The 22,500-nt window shown below is 49.7% G+C and overlaps 1 protein-coding gene across 5 annotated transcripts in view; it reads right to left on the bottom strand.

Annotated features, from left to right (window-relative positions):
* Positions 1–22,500, bottom strand: part of USP43 (ubiquitin specific peptidase 43) — a 64,907-nt gene that overhangs the window by 22,784 nt on the left and 19,623 nt on the right. For 3 of the 5 annotated variants that reach the window (XM_086686013.1, XM_086686012.1, XM_086686010.1), the window contains 7 exons: positions 16,824–16,916; positions 15,226–15,361; positions 11,967–12,102; positions 10,527–10,662; positions 7,934–8,045; positions 4,690–4,793; positions 548–625 (listed from right to left, as the gene is read on the bottom strand). In XM_086686013.1, the coding sequence (XP_086542139.1) occupies positions 548–625; positions 4,690–4,793; positions 7,934–8,045; positions 10,527–10,662; positions 11,967–12,102; positions 15,226–15,361; positions 16,824–16,916 (795 nt within the window). Of the gene's footprint in view, positions 1–547; positions 626–4,689; positions 4,797–7,933; positions 8,046–10,526; positions 10,663–11,966; positions 12,103–15,225; positions 15,362–16,823; positions 16,917–22,500 lie in introns of all 5 variants that reach the window. The other 2 variants (XM_086686011.1, XM_086686009.1) reach the window with 1 other exon arrangement.

The raw sequence follows: 22,500 nt of genomic DNA, 5'->3' as shown, positions 1-22,500 counted from the left end.
GCCCTTTAAGAAAAGGAAGCATCTCTTGGCCCTCTCCCTTCTCCTTCCTGCTAACTGGCATGCAGACTTATAGGATACACCTGGAATAGTCCTCTTGGACCACAAGGTTCACTTGACCAACACAGGGCATGCTCAAAAAAAACCAGAAACTTAGGGGGCACCTGGGTGGCTCAGTCAGTTAAGCACCCAGCTACGGCTCAGGTCACGATCTCACAGTTCGTGAGTTGGAGCCCCGCATCGGGCTCTGTGCTGACAACTCAGAGCCTGGAGCCTGCTTCAGATTCTGTCTCCCTCTCCCTCTGCCCCTCCCCTGCTTGTGCTCGCGCTCTCTCTCTCTCTCTCTCTCAAAAATAAATAAACATTAAAAAAAATTTTTTTAATGCACAGAATTGTCATTAGCATTTTCTCAGAGGCCTGGATCACATGGCATTAAGGAGGTGTGTGCACTGCCTTCAGTCACATTGGGGGGAACCGGGCACAGGCAGACTTATGTGTACAGCCAGGCCTTTCTCTCCTCCCCGCTGGAGCCCAGTGCTGTTGAACTCACCGCCCCTTGGCATCACTATCCCACTCCACGGCCAGTTTGACGTGCGGGGGGCCTCCTGGCCTCCTGGGGTGCAGAGCCCTGAGGAGAGAAAGGGGAGCCCATCAGAAAGCACGGGGCCTCCTTCCCACACCTCTGCCTCCAACCCCAGGACCCGCTGTTCCAAACAGAAGCAGCAAAACTGAGGGTAACCGAGGCTGGATATCTGGGGAGTTGGGTCTGCTGAAGGCTTCGTCCGGAACCCACCACCCCTGACCGTTCTCCACTGGCTCCCTTGTGAGCAAGGACACAGATCCACTCTCCCACTGAAGCCTCAGCCATCTTCTCGGTGTCTAGAGGGCAGTGCCACCTGGGTGTCCTATGTGACGCCCCAATTCCGACGACGCCTCCTACGGGCCTCTAACTTTGCTTCTACCGCAATGCGGAACAGGCACCTCTCGACCGCATCCACGGCCTCAAAGGCCTTCCCCTTCCAGACCCTCAAAGACGCAGAAACTCTCAGGGTAAACCACCCCGTAAGCGCTTCCCAGCTGCTTGGGCTCAGCCCGTTTCAGACGAGGCAAGGAGCGAGCGGAGAGGGCGAAGCTTTGTCCCGAAATCCACAAGACACAGACGAGTGACGACAACGTCTGTCTGTACCCGAGCATTTAGAATGCATTACAAGAGGGGCGCCTGGGGGGCTCAGTCGGTTAAGCATCCTACTTCAGCTCAGGTCATGATCTCACGGTTCGTGAGTTCGAGCCCCGCATCGGGCTCTGTGCTGACGGCTCGGAGCCCGGAGCCTGCTTCGGGTTCTGTGTCTCCCTCTCTGTCTACCCCTCCTCCACTTGTGTTCTGTCTCCCTCTCTCTCAAAATAAGTAAATAACTATCACGAGAAAAAAGTGGGGGTGTCACATGCGTCCCTAACTGTCACCAGGAGCATTCTAAATTTTTTTTTTTTCAACGTTTATTTATTTTTGGGACAGAGAGAGACAGAGCACGAACGGGGGAGGGGCAGAGAGAGAGGGAGACACAGAATCGGAAACAGGCTCCAGGCTCTGAGCCATCAGCCCAGAGCCCAACGCGGGGCTCGAACTCACGGACCGCGAGATCGTGACCTGGCTGAAGTCGGACGCTTAACCGACTGCGCCACCCAGGCGCCCCATCCAGGAGCATTCTAAAACAGGCTTTGAGCTCACGGAAGGTACAAAATCCTGTAGGTGAGCACTGCCAGGTCTCAGCTGGAATTGCGTCAACAGCGTGCTGAGCAAGAGGGGGTGGGGGGGGCACGGAACGAGGTGTGTCTGGGGCGAGCCCTCCCAGTTCAGCGAGCCCTGCTGACGGGAGACAATGACATTCCATTCTGGGGAAACAGTCGACAGACAGGATACTCTGTCATCTGAGCCACATCCTCGACTCAGCCTCACGGATAAACCCAACGTACTGAGCTCCCTCTGCCTCAACCCTCAGTCTACTTTTCGGCTGGCGTCTACATTGGGAGGGCAGAAACAGCTGGTAGCTTCAGGCCCTAATTCTGTCCTACAAAACCCCTGGGGGCACAAAAAAAGGGAGAGGTATAGGTCTAACAACGTGGAGTCTGCCCCTCGCGTGGAAACACCGGTTAAGGAGACAGCACGATCTCCCCTCCTGATCCCGGCCTGGACTCAAAGGAAAGAGGGCAGCACTCGGGGTTTATGGAGGGAGGGTGAGATTCCAAGCATCACACGGACACGATCCCTACCCTCTACCCTCTCTGACGGAGCTCAGCGTCTAACGGGAGAGACGCGCATAAGCGATGGCTGCGAGTGCCCAGAGCGTTTATCGGGACTCGGAGGAAGGACACCAGGGCTGCCGTGAGCCCAGAGATTTCCTGCATAGGATGAGCAGGAGACAGCCAGGCGAGTGGAGAGTGGTGGGGAGAACGGCCCTGCAGGCAGAGGGCTCGGCGGGAGCAGAGGGCAGGGCTTGCGCTGGAATGACCTCAGCCCGGTGAGGGGCAGGCCACACAGGGAGATAGGGGCGGGTGGCGAGCTCTGCCACCGGAAGCGTGGACCGTATCCCCGTGGGCCACCGGAGGGTTTCAGACACACAGGGAGGGAAGGGGCCCTGGTCTGGAGGCTCCCGGGGCATCGAGCCAAGAGGCTCCATGGGCCCAAACCCAGGCGTTGGCGGTGAACGTGGACACAGGGAGCAGAGCTGAGTAGCTGCCAGGGTTCGGAACAAGAAGGCTTGAGGATGGGCTGAGGGTGAGGGAAAATGAGGAAGAGAACTCAAGAATGGCTCTCAGGTTTCCAGCTTAGGTCCCTCAGTAGACACATGGCCACCATTTTGACACAGGAGACAGGAGGAGGAGAGGAGGAGGAGAGGCTTGAGCAGGAAGAGCTCCGAGCAGCAAACGTTTGGATGGCACATCTGAGAGACGGTTAAGCAGGACAGGGGTGGGGGTGGGGGAGGCAGGCTGTATCTCAGGGATAAATTTAGGCTGGAGATACGGGTCTCTAATGGGGGAGAGGCAAACAGGCCTTTAATTTTTTAATTTAAAAAAAAAATTTTTTTTAAAGTTTATTTCTGAGAGAGAGACAGAGTGCGAGCGGGGGAGGAGCAGAGACAGAGGGAGACACAATCTGAAACAGGCTCCAGGCTCCGAGCTGTCAGCACAGAGCCCAACGCGGGGCTCGAACTCACAGACCGCGAGATCATGACCTGAGCCGATGTCGGCCGCTCAACCGGCTGAGCCACCCAGGCGCCCCTTTAATTTTTTTTTTAAGGTTTATTCGTTTTTCAGAGAGAGACACAGAGCATGAGCGGGGTGGGACAGAGAAAGAGAGAGAGATTCTGAAACAGGCTCCAGGCTCCAAGCTATCAGCCCAGAGCCCAATGCGGGGCTCGAAATCACGGACCGGGAGATCATGACCTGAGCCGAAGTCGGACGCTTAACTGAGCCATCCAGGCACCTCAGGCCTTTATTTACTTTTTTTTTAATGTTTATTTTTGACAGAGTGTGAGTGGGGGAGGGGCAGAGAGCGAGGGAGACACAGCATCTGAAACTGGCTCCAGGTTCTGAGCTGTCAGCATGGAGCCCAATGTGGGGGCTCAAACCCACGAACTGCGAGATCATAACCTGGGTCAAAGTCAAACGCTTAACCGAATGAGCCACCCCAGGTGCCCCTAGGCCTTTCGTGTTTTAAAAAAATATCACATGGGGCACCTGGATGGCTCAGTTAAGCGTCCGACTCTTGATTTCTGCTCAGGTCATGATCTTTCGGCTTCGATCATGCCTATGATTGATTAATCATCGGCTCTTGGGGACTGAATTCCATCTCCAGCCCCTCTTGGCTCCCCGGAGGTCTGGGGATGGGACTAGTAGTTCCAACCTTTAATCACATGACTGGCTTGTCCTGGCAACCAGGCCCCATCCTTAGGTTCTTTCCAGAAGACACCTCAATCATATAAACTCAGGTGTGGTTGAAAGGAGCCGTTACCACCAAAAGCATCCCAAGGGTCTTCTGCGCTCTGTGTCGCGAGACCCATTACTATTTCTTATTGGAAACCACAATATCACGTCTACGTTATAGATTCGTTCAGCTTTTGCGGACCAAGCCAGGAAGTTAAGGATGGGATGGACCACGCTGTGTCTGTGGGAAAAGGAGCAAACGCGCTAGAAAAGTCGTAGTGCGCCTCTCCGGTATCACGGTGCCTGTGGGTGCTGCCTGGCAACGGCCGTGGGGGTGGGCACACCGGCTTTATGCCTCAGTCGCAGCCAGAGTGTTCTTTGGTTCGAGCAGAATTCTCCTCTACCCCAGACGGGACATCCAGGCTCAATTCAGAAGCATGACCTAACTGAACGCATTTGGGTTTCTTGCTCAGGGGGAAATGGGTTCCAATTCAGGCTCGGCCATTAGCTCCACACATAGGAGCGAGTCAACTAATCCCTAAGAACCTCGGTGACCCCTCATCTTCAAAGTGGCCATCACAGCCCTTCTCTAGACCTATGGGTTGAAGACACAGAATGTGTCTAAGGACCTAACACGAGTGGCCGGGACTGGAAGGCAAGTTATCAAGAGCAGCTAAGATTACAATCAATTTAGTAACCCAGAACCTCAAAGGAGTCCGGTCAAATACAATTGCATTCATTCTCTCACCAAATCTGGAACAGTCCTCTTACCTGTCAACTGCCCAGTGACTGAGGGGATGGCTGTCCTGGGGGGATAAGTAGCTGCAGGCCAGAGAAAGCCCCACCACCCGGATGGAGAACAGAGACCCCGGGTTCTGCTGAGACAAAAACACAGCCACCGGCTTATCGTCACGTTGATTTCGCCGAGACTCTCAGGTGCAAATAAATTACTCAAAGACTGTCACCCTTTTTGTTTATAGTCTATGTTGAGTATTCCCTTAAAAATTAGTATTCAAGGGGTGCCTGGGTGGCTCAGCCGGTTAAGCATCCGACTCTTGATTTTAGCTCAGGTCATGATCTCATGGCTGTGGGATCGAGCCCCATTGTCAGGCTCTGTGCTGAGTGTGGACTCTGCTTGGGATTCTCTCCCTCCCTCTGTGTCTGCCCCTCCCGGACTCACAAGCACACACTCTCTCTCTCTCAAAATAAATAAACATTAAAAAAAAATTAGTATTCAAAACCTAGAGATACAAAGGTCTTTGTTTTTTCCAGAAGATACACACTGTACCTTTTAACGTGGTGATCTAACACCGTGTAATACATTAAATCTTCCAAAACCATGAACCGTGTTTTATTTATTAGTTTTTAATGTTTATTCATTTTTGAGAGAGAGTGACAGAGTGTGAGCAGCGGAGGGACACAGAATCCCAAGCAGGCTCCAGGCTCCGAGCTGTCAGCACAGAGCCCGACGCGGGGCTCGAACTCACGGACAGTGATATCAGGACCTGTGCTGAAGTCAGATGCCCAACCAACGGAGACAGCCAGGTGCCCCAGTTAGCATCTGTTTTACATAGGAAATGCTTAGTGAGTATTTACACACTTCAAAACAAGCCACATAGGGAAACACTACATCTGTTTTTATTCTAAGGTGCGTGGGTGTTTTTTTCCATATTCTAACATTTCTGAAATTGAAGGCAGTCTTAAAACATTCATGAAACACAACATTATTCACAAAAGTCAAAAGGTGAAAACAACCCAAGTGTCCATCAACAGATGAGTGCATAAACACCCTGTGGTCTACACACGCAATAGAATATTACTCAGCCTTAAAAAGGAAGGAAATCTTGACATCTGCTGCAGCATGTGTGGACCTTGGAAAGGCTCTAAGCCAGACACGGAGGGACAAATACTGCATGATTCTGCTTTATGAGATAGGTAGAGTAGGCAAATTCATAGGGACAGAAAGCAGGGTGGAAGCTGCCGGGGGCAAAGGGCTGGGGGCTTGGGGAGTCATTACATGGGCACAGAGTTTTTGTAGGGATGACGAAAATTTGGGGTGAGGATAATGGTGATGGTCTTACAACATCAGGAATATAACGAATGTACGTTCATGAATGGTTAAAATGTTCTGTATTTTTTACCACCATTAAAAATAATCAACGGGGGTGGGTGGTGGTACCTGAGTGGCTCAGTCTGTTGAGCACCTAACTTTGGTTCAGGTCATGATCTTGCAGTTTGTATGTTCGAGCCCCTCATCGGGCTCTGTGCTGACAGCTTGGAGCCTGGAGCCTGCTTTGGCTTCTGTGTCTCCCTCCCCCCCTCTCTCTCTCTGCCCCTCCCTACTCATGGTCTGTCTCTCTCTCTCAAAAATAAACATTAAAAACAAATTAAAAACAAAATCTATGGAGTGTCCAAGTAAAGCAAATATAGTTCTTAAAATGGTCAGAGATGACCTCAGCTGTAACTAGAAAAACAAAGAAATTTCCCTCCCAACAAATTCATTCTGTCCACCAGATCGGTTATCTCCGTAAGACATTCTCCTGTCCTTCATTCGTAGCTAGGGAAATTCATTTTAGAACCCTCATTATTTCCTTTTTTTTTTTTTAGTTTTCTTTTTAAAGTTTATTTTATCTATTTTTTGACAGAGAGAGCACATGGGAGGGGCAGGGAGAGAGACGGGGGGAGAGACACCCAAGCAGGCTCTGCACTGCCACCTCGGAGCCTCATGCAGGGTTCGAACCAACAAACCGTGAGATCATGAGCCTCAATCAAGAGTCGGACGCTCAACCGACCGAGCCACCCAGGCGCCCCGAACCTTCACTACTTTTAATCTCTTTGGCTCAAGGTTAAGAATTCTCAATGTGTTCTTTTCAAATTATCACCATCCCGAGCCAGGATTTCATATGGTGCTGAAACGTGGTCAAACGGATGGGCTCTCCTAGGAGCCTCACAACCATTCAGAACACGTCATTCCTACAGAAAATCAGGCCCATCCACACATGTACCCATGAGTCCGTAAAAAAGCATCCATAGTGCGAGGCTGCCTCTATTAGCATTTTGCTGGCCCCACTGATTGCCCCAGGGGCTTCTGAAAACTAACTGGCCGGAGAGGTGCGGAAGCAAAGTGCAGGTATGACCAGGTGGAGAAGGAAGACAGCAGAGTTCAACCGTCACATAAACGTGGTCTCACACTTGCAAAAATCAGGAGCACAGGGTTCGGGGAAACCTGGAGCCATTACAAGAGATTCTGACCTACTTAGAGAGAAGTTAGAATCTCTAATTTGGGCACCACGGCAGATCTGCTGGGCAGTCTGTAGAGCCAAAAAAAACAAAAACAAAAACAAAAAATCCTTTAAGAGATAAAGGCGGGTATGGATGCAGAGAAGGTCTTTGACAAAGTGCTATTTCACGTAAATCCTGAATTAAATGTATGGTCTTCCCTGAGCAGGAAGGAGCACGGATTATGAAGTCCTGACATGCAGAACAGTCAGTGGGAATTGACATTCTGGGGCTCCCGACCTGTCCCTCAAAATTTTGACATTGTCTGTTGCAAGCAGCCATCGGAATATTGTCTGATACTCTAGGGGCTAAAAGGAATGGTTTCAGCGCATATCGTTTTTATTTGGAAACTACCAATCTGAGAATAAATAAATGAGCAGGGCCAAAAGGGGTTTTGCCTTTGAGTTTGTTATTTAAAACAAATTTTTTTTAATGTTTATTTTTGTGAGAGAGACAGAGAGAGACAGAGCATGAGCAGAGGAGGGTCAGAGAGAGAGAGGGAGACACAGAATCCGAAGCAGGCTCCGGGCTCCGAGCTGTCAGCACAGAGCCTGATGCAGGGCTCGAACCCATGAACTGTGAGATAGTGACCTGAGCCAAAGTCGGATGCTCAACCGACTGAGCCACCTAGGCGCCCCTGAACGCTCTCATTAACAGCAAATTCTTGTCTGTCCCGAGCTACTCCTAGATGCCTACCCCCGTCTCTAGCCACCACAACACATGCACACACACTGACCTGGAGGGGGGCCTCAGTCTTCATGAGATAGCGGACCTTACTGAGAATGCATTGTTGGAGCTGGACCCAGGAAATGGCTCTGTCTTCCCGTATCAGGAAAGGTGGCCCAAACCTGAAAAATCCAAGGTCATCGGGTTATCTCAGCAAAGGAAAAACCAACAATACTCGACAATCATGAGCGTTTGCTCTGCTCAAGACCACCGCTCCCCCGGGGAAGAGTTAAGCACCCAGCATAATACAAAACTGCCCGTGCGAGAACCGTTGCTGCGAATGGACGCACTGGGTTAAACAGTAGGCCCAGAAATGCAAAGCCACAGAGAGACACAGTGGTGGCAACAGGTGCCTGCAAAGGATCACCCAGCTGGGGCTCTCCTCCCCATGGCAGAGTAAGAGAACCCCGGAGCCAGAGGGAGGAGAGGCAGGGGTTAAGCCAGGGGGAGCCCAGTGCAGCCGACGCACCGATGGTTTTGCGTATCAGGGGCATTCTCATCAATGGGAATCTTTTCCGTATCCCCAGCTGATGAACGCAACGCGGAAGGCCTGGAGTGCCAAGAATGCCAGACGTGGCTGCGGCCACAGTTCCGTGGCTCGGCCGTGGGTACCGCTGGACAAATCACCAACCACTGACTGTCCCGTGGCCACATCACGCAAGGTTGTATGGAGGTCCAATGGGATAGGAAATGTCACACTGTTGAACAAACTTTGCTGAAACACAGCACACATCTGAGGTGGTGCGTCCGGAGGGACAGAGGCACCGTGTGCCGTCTTCTGGGTTTATTGACCTTATTCTCTACTGTTAGGCATTTGGGCTGCTTCCCACTTTTTAATTTGAGCGATGCTTGCCTACGGCAGGAGCAACATATATTCTTGTACATATACCTATGGGTGCACGTTGACTGACTGTTTCTTTGGGATAACATTCCAGAAGCGGATATGCAAGACCAAAGCTATTCATACCCAAGCTGCTCTCCACAAAAGCCACACCATCCACACCACACCATGGGCCCCATTCCCTTGACACTGGCCCAGGATGAGTATTGTCAGGTTTTAAAAGTCCTTTACCAATCTGAAAGGTGAACAGCATCTTTCTATTGCAATTAGAACTTCTTCTGCTACTAACAAAGCGGACTATTTTAATCTGTGCTTGTATTTCTTCCGTGAGCTAACATTAATCTCTGTGTCTTGTTTTACTAAGAGTATTTCTCTCACTAATTTCAGAGCTAGGTTTTACACGATAGATTATGAGCCCTTCACCTGTCATCTGATGTAAATATTTTCTTCTTGTTTGTGCTTAAAATGTTAAATGCATCTAAAACGTTAGCCTTATTCTTTATAGCCTTCTGCCTTAGGTGTTAAAATAGTCCCCACCCAAAGATATACATATTTCCCTACATGATTTTCAAGTTATTTTATGGATTCCTTTTCTATAATTAGTTCTTCAATTAATCTAGAACATATACATGCAAATCTATGGTGGGAGTAAAAAAATTGATTATATCAAATAAAAAGAAATAAATTTGCCCCCCCTTACATATTGAATAATTCATTCATTAATAATATGAAATATACCATTTTTATCATATAATACTTAATTACACTTTGGCCTATTCTGTTACAATGATTTCATTGTATATTCTTCTGTCTATACTACAATTTTTTGGCTTCAAGAAATTTTTTTTTTTTACTTATAGCCTATATCATAAAAAAAAATTTTTTTTTAACATTTATTCATTTTTTGAGAAGCAGAGAGAGACAGAGCATGAGCAGGGAAGGGGCAGAGAGGGAGACACAGAATCTGAAGCAGGTTCCAGGCTCCAAGCTGTCACCACAGAGCCCGATGTGGGACTTGAACTCATGAACTGCGAGATCATGACCTGAACCGAAGTCAGACACTTAACCAACTGAGCCACCCAGGCACCCCGCTATTGTCTTTTCTTTTTTTCTTTCTTTTTTTTCTTTAAATTTTTTTTAAGGTTAATTCATTTCTCAGAGACAGAGCATGAGTGGGGGAGGGGCAGAGAGAGAGGGAGACACAGAATCGGAAGCAGGATCCAGGCTCTGAGCTGTCAGCACAGAGCCCGATGCGGGGCTCGAACTCATGAGCTGTGAGATCATGACCTGAGCCGAAGTCGGACACTCAACCGACTGAGCCACCCAAGCAAACCTATATCATAATTTTTAATAATTAAAACTTTGTTCTGTGTTTTTTTTTTTAATGTTTTTTGTATTTTTGAAAGACAGAAAGATCATGGGAAGGGGAGAGGCAGAGAGAGAGGGAGACACAGAATTGGAAGCAGGCTCCAGGCTCTGAGCTGTCAGCATGGAGCCCGACGCAGCGCTCAAATCCACGAAGTGCGAGACCATGAACTGAAGTTGGACGCGTAACTGACTGAGCCACCAGGAGCCCCTCGTTCGCCATCTGCTTAAGGCGGTTACTGATGATCCTCATGATAAGAAAGTACCTTACTCCCAGTTGATTAACCTTGAGAATGGATGTTTGATTTTATTAAATTCGAATTACTCTAGACAGAATTCCAAGTCCATGCCCACACATCCCAGGCATCACATAAAAAGAAGATGGAATGAAACATACCTGCTGGCCTGCTGCCCGGACCCCGCCAAGTTACAGAGGAGGATCAGCACCTTGTTCTCACTCTGGACAGGCGGGGGTAACCGTTGACCCCCATGGGCTGCCAAGCGCGGGGAGATGGAAAGACCAGGTGGGTGAGCTAAAGAGAGAGAATTACGGTGCATTCTTAAAGAATTCGCTGGGGCACAGCCCCGGCTTCTCCTGCCCCTCTTCTCTTTTGAGCATCTATCAACCACCCCTGGGAGACTCCAGAGCACTTTAAGGAAAGAGATATTAAGATATGTGACCCCTGTGCCATCTGATACCTGGTATACAAAGGTCATATACGTGGTAGTGAATTTGCCATTGTGTTCAGCCCGTAATATTAAAACGTGGGCAGGGATTTTAGTGAACACTTCCCAAAACCAATCTGAAAAATACTCCAAAATGATTCGGGCTGCTTTTATGCCTTGATCAGAGAGCCATGAGTTGGCTCTGGCTTTCTCAGCCAACGAAAGAAGAACACATAGAAGGTAAGAATCTTCACCCTTGAGGATGTGGAAGAGTTAGACAATCTTCAATTTCCACTCCGGTCTGAAAATTTGACTTTCAAAGCACAGGTGTGTTACCTTTGACTGAACCTGACATGAAGGCCTTTTCATTGAACTATAACATAATCAGGGCCAGTCAATGCCCTATTCCAGATTCCAGGCACAGGGGCTCCCTGTTGACTCAGAGAAACCAGACACCTGGTTCCCATGGCCTGCCACCTAGGCTGGCTGAGGTTATGACCAAGGGCACAGGATTCACTTGGGCTATATGGCAATGCTGGCCCAGGCTCCTCCAAATACAGGCCTTCTTGACTAGCTAATTGGGCCAGAATGTATAATGAACTGCCACGGAAGACTGTCGGATACTGACCTTCTAGGCCAGTGCAAAGTTCAGGAAAAGCAAGCATCAGGAAGTGGGGTTGTTAACAAAAGTCATTTAATAACCTTTCTGGCCATCTACTGCTCCAATCTGTAACCATTTTACTTCAAGCAAACACAGGCCTTGAACTACAAGAGTCCTAAAGACAAAGATCACCCGGGCACCTATTCTGAATAGTGATTCTCAAAGGGTGGTCCCAGGACCAGCAGGAGCAGCACCCCTGGGAACCCGTCAGACATGCAAGTTCTCGGGTCCTACCCCAGACCTACTCAACCAGAAACTGTGTGTGTAGGACTCACACCTCTGCCTCAACAAGCTTTCCATGTGACTCTGATACTCATCAAGGTTTTGAGAACCCCTGAGTGATTAGATAATTCTTGACAATCAACCATCTGTATAGCAAATATCAGAGAAAATAAGCCTGACAGGTCCAAATTCAAAAAGTAAATGTCTTATGCCTTAGCATGCAAGGAGTACACTCTCAAACGTGTAACTCATAACATCCAAATACGGTTACGCAAAGCAACATCGTACCCGAGAGCATCTCCTGGCCAGGTGGTGGAGGGGCGTGGAAGGCATATACATTATCTCCCTCTGCAATGGTATTCAGGTCCTCTTCATCAAAGAAAGACCGCTGGAATCCACTGGGACACAGTTCAACTAAGATCACCTGGAATAAGGAAGATAATTTTCCCTCTTGATTTCTCAAAGGAAACTTAAGCAAGAAATCCAAAAGCCACTGATAGTCTCTAACATCTCTTTTACTCTTTTAGGTGAAAAACACTACTTATTTTTCATAATAAAACAGAATAGGTATAACAATTAGATTGGCCACAGATACCCCAATGGCAACAATCTCTTCCCTCAAACTGCTGAGGGGAGAGATGGGGGAAGAAAATTGGAGAGGGGGGGGATTTGTTTTTAAATTTTATACCCAGTTAAACTATCATGTAGGCAATGACAATACAATAAAGCTCTCTTCAGATGAAAAGTTAAGAGTGTTTACTGTTAACAGATCTCCAGTGAAAGAACTTCTAAATAGTTTTGCCAACTTTATTCACATCACGGTAAATGTGGAGTTTATTTTGATGGAACACCGGGATAAGCAGAAGTTGGTCTTGTAGCATAGAAAAGGGGTGACCACCTTGAGGGTCCTGTCACCTCGAGGGCTGAAGGAATCAACATCTCAACACATCTAACCCATTCAAGGCACACTAGCTACAAAATTCTCTTGTAAGAGATGCATTTCAGGGTTAAAACAAACAAACAAACAGAATCCAGAAAAAAAACTTGAGTTTTAAGAAGAAATGATGAGCCAAAGAAAAGGGTAGACGTTAGTAAATGTAAACATGCGCTGACTACATAAATCCACAATAATAACAACTAGTACCATTACTACACCTGGAGAAAGGGGAGGAGAGATTAAAATACCGGACAATCAGGGGGCGCCTGGGTGGCTCAGTCAGTTGAGCACTGGACTCTTGATATCAGGACTCTTGATGATCTCAGGTCAGGGGATCAAGCCCCACATTGGGCTCCATGCTGAGTGCAGAGACTGCTTGGGATTCTCTCTCCCTCTCTCTCTGGCCCTCCCCCACGCATGCACTCATGTTCTCTTTCTCTCTCAAAATAAATAAATATTGAAAAAAATACTGGACAATAATATCCACAGTAATAAAACAGCGGAAGGGAGATTGAAGCACGCCAAGATCCTTGTGCTGTTAGGGAAGATTAACATAAGACTTTGCTAAATTATGCATGTTGGCGTTTTAAGGACAACCACTAAAGAAGCATAGAAATAGCATATATATGTTCCAAAGCAGAAGAGATGAAATAAAAATTGCTCAATAGAACAGAAGCAGTAAAGGAGAGGGAAAGGAATCAAAGACAAAGCAGGGTAAACAGAAAGCATAAAAAGAAAATACAAATAAATCCAAGTATATCCATGATCATAGATAATGTAAGGGGAATAAACCCGCCAGTTAAAATAAAGCAGAGTTGAAGTTCCAATCAAAATGCCTGCCTGTGCACTTAGGAATCCCAAGTGATTCCTACCTCCCTACGCACCACACTTCTCAAATTTCTGACAATTATTTTACTCTTTGAGTTGTGCAAACTCCACCTCACAGACATCCCCCTTTGGGCATTTTTTCCCCTTGTGGTTTTTCTCCCAAGACTGTCACCCCCTGTCCTATTTTCTCTTTCTCTCTCAATATATCTCCAAAGAGCACTTTGACTTCACCAAGCAAGATACACGCTTTTCCCCCACGTGATACCCCGGTAAAAACGCTGATAAGATCAGAGGCACTGATTGGGTAGGGGCAGGAAGGAGCCCACAGAGTGCGTAATCTTGGAGGTTACATGGATGGATGTGCACAGAAGAACTCAACAAACCACACCCTCAAGGTGCGCATCCTTTATAGCATGTGTGTTATTCCTAAACAGAAAGGCTAAACATTAAAAATTTTGTTTTTGTTTATTTAGTTTTGACAGGGAGAGAGAGAGACAGAGCATGAGCAGGGAAGAGGCAGAGAGAGAGGGAGACACAGAATCTGAAACAGGCTCCAGGCTCTGAGCGCTCAGCACAGAGCCTGACACGGGGCCCGAACTCACGGACCGCGAGATCGTGACCTGAGCCGAAGTCGGATGCTCAACCAACTGAGCCACCCAGGTGCCCCAAATGCTGCAAGGTCGTCGGGGGGAAATGTAAAATCTGCATTTTACAGTTAAAGATGCAGAGGACAGGGGAGCCTGGGTGGCGCAGTCGGTTAAGCGTCCGACTTCAGCCAGGTCACGATCTCACGGTCCGTGAGTTCGAGCCCCGCGTCGGGCTCTGGGCTGATGGCTCGGAGCCTGGAGCCTGTTTCCGATTCTGTGTCTCCCTCTCTCTCTGCCCCTCCCCCATTCATGCTCTGTCTCTGTCTGTCCCATAAATAAAAAAAAAAAAAAAGTTGGAAAAAAAAGATGCAGAGGACAGGTTGCTTACTTTGTCCAAGGTCAGAAAAGTAGAGATTGACTGAATCCTAAGAAGAACCCTCTTCCAAACCCTTCCTTCCCATCATGCCACATGGCTGTTGACCACCGTCACCTCCACCCTGCCCTCTCACGGGGGTCCCTGTTGCAAGTTCTGCCCTCAAAGTCACAGTAAATCCGACCTCCTTACCAAGACCCCTTTAAAAAAAAAAAAGGCAGTGCACAGCCCTCCCAGTCTCCCCTAAACCTCCTCTCTCACACATCCTCAGTAGCTGCTCGTTTGTCACTTATCGCCCCTTCAGTGTCCTGGTTCCTATTCTCAGGAGCGGAAGTACGCAGCTTGGGCCGTGAAGTCAAACCACCTGCGCGCAAATCCTGGGTCAGCTGCTTACCAGCTGTGTGACCTCGGGCGGGTCACTTAACCTCTCAGGGCCCCCTCTCGGCTCACCGGTAGGAGGAGGAGAACTGTGGTACTGACTTCGCAAGGTGATGACAATGAAAGCGGCTACGAATGAAGTTCATAAAATGGCGCCCAGCACTTGGGAAACACCACGGAGGGTTTGCTGGCGTTGCAATTACTAGGGTCGCAATTATGACGATTTTGCTCATCCTTTTCTGGCAATTCTGAGTAAACGCAGGGAGAGGTCAAGGCTCGGTCATGCCAGACAGACACCAGGGACTGTCACCAATCAAACAGAAACTCACGAGTCACTAGGGAGTCACCTGGGAACCAGAAATTAGCCTAAACAGCCCTGGTCAGCGGGCCCAGTTAGCATTCCAGTCATTCGGTGACCGGGCCCCCCGTGCAATTCCGTCACACCTCATCCGCAGGGACGCCGCCTTCCTCTGCGACCATCTTCCTCAGGGATGCCACTGTGCTGAGGATTGGCACGGCCAGGCCAACCCGCAGGAACCGCTGGCTCTTCGAGGGGAAGACCAACGTGACGCTCAAGAATCTGGAAAACACGAAGATGTCCACATCCTTACAGGATGGACATGAACTGCCAACACCAATGACATTGGGTCAAAGTCCAACACTTAGGCTAATCTCTGCTTCAGGGTCAAGCCAACCGTACTTTAGGTATACCGTCACCAGGTGGCGGCGGAAGGGCCTCCGCTCCCCGCACAGTTTTCTAAAGCTAGTTAAAAATAAAAGGCATCTGATTGACAATCACAGTACAGATCTGAGATCTCAAGGTTCCGTTTGTTAAATCCATCGCCTTCAGCAAAAGCAAACTTTGAAATCTGTTATGTAAAATGGTCAAGCTTCTTCCACTACGATTCAGGACCACTGATGACGCTGTCCTTTATTGAAACTCCCCTCAGTAATAGGACACTTTTCCTTCTGCCCTCCGCCCACCCTCCCCCACGCCCTCCGCCTCAAGCCCCTCTGGACTCTTTTCCCTTGGACACTCTCTTGTGTGTCTCATTCTGCTTCCTACTGTCCCCACCAGCGCACTGGGGCTCACTCCTCTAGGTCATCCAGTGTGCCTCGTGTTCCTTCCTGCACAGCTCACGGACACAGCTGGGATTTGAACCCCGGACAGACGAGCCCCGGAGTCAGCGTTCCCAACCACCGTGCGATGCTGCGTCAGGCCGGGAATCTGAGCTCACAACCATCAGTAGGCATCACCGGTGATGGACAAGCCAGTGGTGCATTTGCGGCACAGAGGGGCAGAAATGGGGATCAAGTGGCCAGGAGAGGCTGTGTGGAGCTCTGTATCTTCAGCTGCATCCTAGAGATGGAGGTCAGCAGCGGAGGGCACAAGAGATGATATTTTCGGAGAAAACGAGGGAGAGAGCCGTCTCAGTGCCAATGCAGTGCTCACCAAACGGCCACGAGGCCGACATTGGCCAGGTGTCTTAGCGGTCACATGCCAAGACCCGGCCTTCTAGAACTCCTACACTACGTGCCTCTTACTTGTAAAAGCCCAGCCCACCATGCCTCTTACTGAACCCTACCCTCCTCTCTTCTGTTTTTCTCCTCTCCTTCGACACCCCCTTCCCTTTTTCTCTGCTCCTGAAAGAAACCGTCTTCCTACACCTTCACAAAGAGCAAAAAGGATTTGGAAGCAAAGCAGGGAGAAGCAGGTGGCGACAAATTTTTTTTTTTTTTTTATAGGTTGGCCCCTGGTCTGCCGGGAGGTGGTGACAGGCCCGTGCCAGCTTCCCAGCAGGCCAGAGACGAAAGCCTGGCTACGGTGCCGACAGACAGAAGCGCTGTGGATAGTTCCTTCTGCGGCCAAAGAAGGGACGCGGTAGCCTTTCACGGTGTCAACATTCAACAACTGACCATCACCGGCTTTGCAAGGCTAGTTTCTAAAGAGACGCTGGCTGAGACGCCAGACAGATAGAACTGTAGGTGCAAGGCAGAAGGTACCCAGGAGGGCCTCAGGACGGGGATTCAAGCTCACGTACCTCGTCTGGTGCAAGGGGATAGGTAGTGACACACACAGGAAAGGATCAAAGGTGTTGCTCTGTTTCAGGCAGTGGGGACAGGTCAAGGAAGATCTGTGAGGGCCAAAAACAGAGTTTCAAAGTCAATCATGTGCGGTCGAGAAGATCCTCGAGAAGTGAAATCAAGAATTATCGTACGATCCAGCAATTCCCCTGGTAGGTACGTTCCCCAAAAGAGTTGAAAAGAGGTGCTCAGGGGCACCTGGGTGGCTCAGTCGGTTAAGGGTCCGACTTCGGCTCAGGCCATGATCCCACAGTTCGTGAGTTTGAGTCCCACATCGGACTCTGTGCTGATAGTTCAGAGCCTGGAGCCTGCTTCGGATTGTGTATGTGTCTCTCTCTCTGCCCCTCCTTTGCTCAGGCTCTGTGTCTCTGCATCCCTCAAAAAATAAAATGTTGAAAGAAAGAAAGAAAGAAAGAAAGAAAGAAAGAAAGAAAGAAAGGAAGGAAGGAAGGAAGGAAGGAAGGAAGGAAGGAAGGAAGAAAGAAAGGAAACAGGTGCTCATACAAATACTTGGGCAAGGGGCGCCTGGGTGGCGCAGTCGGTTAAGCGTCCGACTTCAGCCAGGTCACGATCTCGCGGTCCGTGAGTTCGAGCCCCGCGTCAGGCTCTGGGCTGATGGCTCAGAGCCTGGAGCCTGTTTCCGATTCTGTGTCTCCCTCTCTCTCTGCCCCTCCCCCGTTCATGCTCTGTCTCTCTCTATCCCAAAAATAAATAAACGTTGAAAAAAAAATTTAAAAAAACAAACACTTGGGCACAAATGTTCACAGCAGCATCATTCACAAGAGACAAAAGGTAGAAACAACCCAAATGCCCATCAGTGGCTAAATGGATAAATCCAGAATAGGTAAAGCCACAGAGACAGAAAACAGATTGGAGGATGCCAGGGGCGGGGAGGAAGGCTTAATGGGGTATCCAGTTTTCTTTCTGGTGATGAAAATGGCGAGGAGCTAGACAGAGGTGGTGGTTACACAGGACTGTGAACGTCCATGCGGTGAAACTGTACCCTTTTATTTTTAATTTTTTTAATGTTTATTTATTTTTAAGAGAGAAAGAGCGCAAGCAGGGGAGGGGCAGAGACAGAGGGAGACACAGAATCCGAAGCGGGCTCCAGGCTCCGGGTCGTCAGCGCAGAGCCCCACGCGGGGCTTGAACCCACGGACCTCGAGATCATGACCCGAGCCGAAGTCGGCCGCTTAACTGACTGAGCCACCCAGATGTTCCCAAACTGTACACTTTTAAATTGTTGATTTTACGTTATGGAACTTTCACCTCAATTTTTCAAAGAAGGAAGAAAAGTTTAATTGCACACGTTAGCGCACCGGGAACGGGAAGGGAAGCGAACACCCCTCGAGAGAGAAACGGCATGATGGCTCGCAACCTGGAAGGCATCTCAGCACCATCTCCTCCCCTGGTTCTCAGCCTCACTGTGTCCCAGAATCACAGAGGAGGCTTTCCTAAAAACGCGAATGTCTCGGCCCTTTCCCCATAGATTTTGTTTCAAGGGAGGCAGGGAAAGAGGTTCAGGCATCAGGATGTCAACAGCTCTCCCGGGGACACTAGTGTTCAGCCAGAACGTGGAACCACTGAGGGAGTCCACCCTCCTGATTGTACCAGTGAGGAAACAGAGTTCAGAAAAAAGCGCCTGATAGCTAAATAGCTAATATTGTAACAGCGTTTACTATGAATCGGGCACTGTTCCAACCACTGTGAATATAATAACTCACTCACTACCCATAGCCGCCAGTATTATTCCCATTTTGCAGATGAGAAGACTAAGCACAGAGAAGTTAAGCAACAGTCCCAAGGACACACAGCTCTTAAGCGGCAGAGCAAAGCTCAGGTTCCAGGGTCCAAGTTCATCACCATTCCTGCGGTCTTTAGTATAAACGAATGAGGGACATCAACTGTTTCAGAGAAGTTATGGGGCACCTGAGTGGCTCAGTGTCCGACTTCGGCTCAGGTCATGATCTCGCGGTTTGTGAGTTCGAGCCCCACGTCGAGCTCTGTGCTGACAGCTCAGAGCCTGGAGCCTACTTCGTGGATTCTGTATCTCTCTCTCTCTCTACCCCTCCCCCACTCACGCTCTGTCTCTGTCCCTCAAAAATGAATAGACAATAAAAAAAATTGTTTCAGAGAAGTTATACACACAGTATATATTCTTTAAACTTTTTCAAACTAAACACTCCCTCACTTAAGCATGTGGTCCCTGAAAATCAAGTGCAACTTTCATATTCCCCACGGGTACTCCAGTTTTATTTCCTTAATCTTGTGATGTATTCTTCCAAGATGTAAGGGATTTCTGGATGCTGCGTGCCTTGTCCTAAAATCTACACTGCCTTCTCCCTTGGGAACAAGGAACACCACCCAGCTGACGGCCACGCTCTTACACCGGTCAGCAAGGAAACCGGGGCTGGGATCACGGGCTGGTTTCCAGAGTCTCTGCGCAGAGCACCAGCCCAGCTTGAGTGGTTTCCCTGGGAGCAGACCAAATGGGAAAAACCAGGGACAAGCAAGAAAGCCTGAGGATTTCAGGGTGCGGGAGCAGGTGACCCTGAGTGAGCTGGCCAGAGCAGGTCAGCTCTCCTGGGTGCAAGTTAACAGCCATCCATGACTTCTGAAAACAGACCTGAGACTTTAACGTCCAATAACTCTGGGAAACTTCCCTTTGGGAAAACCATGCTAACGTCCTGGTAAAAAACGGTGTATACAAGGCATCGAGCTCCAGAGACAAGGGGGACCTGGCGTTTGTGGGGTCTCCTCTGCCATCCTGTTTCTCTGGATCCTTCTCCCACCTTTACCCATCATGTACCTAGATTGAAGTAAGCCCGGAGGATGTATTTTTGTCACTGGGAAATTTCCCTGTTTTTGCACTTAAGCAAACAAATGAAAAAGAATATTTTTCTTTGAGTTATCCACTGTGTTAAGTCTACAAAAGCTAAGCGAAGCAAAACGTATCGTCTTCAGAATAGACTGCGGAAGGGATGTGAAATACACCTGTTTTTCAAAGATGAGTAATGACAACAGAGTGAATGGGACCCACAGATCAGGGAGAGAGAAGACTCTGGACGTTTCCAGGCTTCAGCCACCCCGACACGTGACCTCAGGAGACCTTCTAACCTCACCATGTCCTCACCATCCCTGCCGGCCATTTGCAGCCCTGTCCTATTGTCCCCCAAGCTCTCATGGGGTAGGGAGTGGGGGAGGGGGCAGAAAACCACCCTGCTGCCCTTCACGGCTCCCTCAGGGCTAGAACCCAGGGTTTCATCACTTACATATAAGGTCCAGTGCTCATCCTCACAAATGGCCTCCTTAATGCCCATCCCCCATCTAGCCCCCCCAACCCTGTTTGTTCTCTATCTTTAAGAGTCTCTTGTGGTTTGTTTCCCTCTCCCCGCTACCCGCCCTCCCCCAGCCCCTTCCCATATATTCATCTATTTTGTGTCTTAAATTCCATCAAATTGCTTCCAACGCAAAAGCGAACAGAACTGCCCTTGGCTTTCCGCCAAGTATAAATGCCCAGAAGTGAGCCCTGGGCCCTTGATGATGCCCTACTCCGACCTCTCCCTGCGGCCGCAGACACACTCTACCCCTCACGCCCGCCCTGCGCCACCTGCTCCCAGGACAGAGGATCTGATGTCTCCACCGGCACTGGTGACTCTGAGAACACACAGGTAAGATGTCACCTCTCGGAGATCGGCTGTGAGAAAGCCTTCACAAACACGCTCGGCCATAGGGGAAATGCTGCCTGTTACGGGGACCAGGTAAGACTTCTCTGCGAATAAAAGCCAGGAGCCCCGAAGAAATGAATACACGCAGGTGCACATGCGCATACCCACAGGCGCGCATGCGCACACACCCCTCCTCCCCCTCCCCCCCGCAGGTGCACTCCCACGGCCTCCCCGCCTGTGGCCCAAACTCCAACACAGCGGCGCTCCGCGGTTATGAAGCTCACGGAGGTTTTTTTAGGTTGTGGTACGAACCATATGGAATAACTGATTATTTTCCCTGTAGCCCGTAACCTCCAGCACCCTGAGGCCAAAGCCAAAGCCGAAAACCCAACACCCTAAAAGGGAGGCGGCACCCTCACTGAACAGGGGTCTCTGAATTCACCCACAGTGAATCCTCTCTTAAAGAAGGCCGATACCGCGGCGACTTTCCATCCCCAGCAAGCCCTCCCTGAAGAGTGCCCAGGGCCTCAGGAAACACCACCAGCTTGGAGCTGGTATCCGTTGGCCACTCTAGAAAATCGCTTCCCAGAGCTCAAAAGCCCTCGCCCAGACGGACATCCCTAACTGTATTTTTTTCTTTGCTACAGACTATCAGGCACAAAGCAGGTGTTTTCAGCTGTCACTGGTCCCCCCCTTTTTTTTTCTTTTTAGCTTGAACACCTCAGTTGTTACTCTTCATCCTACAGTAATCTACCCAGAGAGCGCTTGCGGTCTTGAATATATCTGATCGGCTTAAAAGTCAGTTGCTCAGGAATCATGCCCTGACTCAGCCCACGCCGATCACAGACCGTGTGATCACGTGATTTATAATAAGAAAATTCATATTTGGTTTTGGTCCTGGTTCCTGGCACAGGGCTCCTAAAACTCTTGGAATTACCTAAAAGATGGGAGCCAGAAGGACAAAAGGGCCACCTTTCAACCACACCTGAGTTATATTAATGAGGGGACTCGGGGATAGCCCCAGACACCTGAGGATGAGGGCCGTTGGCCAGGGGAAACAGTTGGGGGCGGGGGAGGGGGTTGGAAGTTTCAGTCCCGCCCCTCCACTTCCAAGGGAGGAAAGGAGGACCAGAGGTTGAATGAATCACTAGGGATCAGTGGTGTAATCAATCACACCAAGGTAAGGAGGCCTACAGAAAAAAACGCTCCCAGGAGAGGTCTGGAGAGCTTCCAGACTGGTGAACACGTGGGGGTCCTGGGGCAACGGCGCACCCGGAGAGGGCAGGGAAACCCTGCACCGGCTGCCACACACCTTGCCGGAAGCATCTTTTGCGTCTGGCTGTTCAGAGTTGTATCCTTTTATAATGAGTTGCTGATCTAGGGAGTTAACTGTTTGCCTGAGTTCTGTGAGCAGCTCTAGCAAGTGACCGAACGTGAGGAGGGGGACCTGGGGACCTCTGATCTGTAGCCGGCCAGTCAGAAGCACAGGTGACAGCTCGGGACTTGGGGCGGGGGGGGGGGGGGGGACTCTTGCCCGGTGGGGGGAGCAGTCTCGTGGGACTGAGCTCTTAAGCTGTGAGATCGGACGCTGTGTCCAGGTAAACAGTGTCCGGAACGGAGTCACCCTGGAGGACACTCAGGGTGTCCACAGAGAACTGCAGGATTGCCTGGGGTGGGGAAAACGCCCACGCGCCTGGTGCCAGAGGGTCTGTAGGCGGGGTAGGAGGAGAGAGGGGTGTAAAGAAAACAAGACTTTTTTCCTTTCACACCTGTAACACGCATCTCAAAGCACCTGCCAGTGATAACGCCCCATAAAATCCCAGGAGGCACCCTAGATGCCTCCCTTTCTCTCAGGCCCTCCCCTTGCACTCTTAGAGTCATGAACGAGACCTGTTGAGTCTACATGCAGAACACGTTCCAGCCCGTGCACTCCTCTCCATCTTCCCTGCTACACCCCCCCCCCGGG

Source organism: Puma concolor, chromosome E1 (assembly GCF_028749965.1).
Source record: "Puma concolor isolate L17-30 chromosome E1, mPumCon1.1.hap2, whole genome shotgun sequence".
In the NCBI taxonomy this organism is placed as follows: domain Eukaryota; kingdom Metazoa; phylum Chordata; class Mammalia; order Carnivora; family Felidae; genus Puma; species Puma concolor.
Note: the sequence above shows the minus strand (reverse complement) of the source record. Positions and strands in the feature narration are given on the sequence as shown.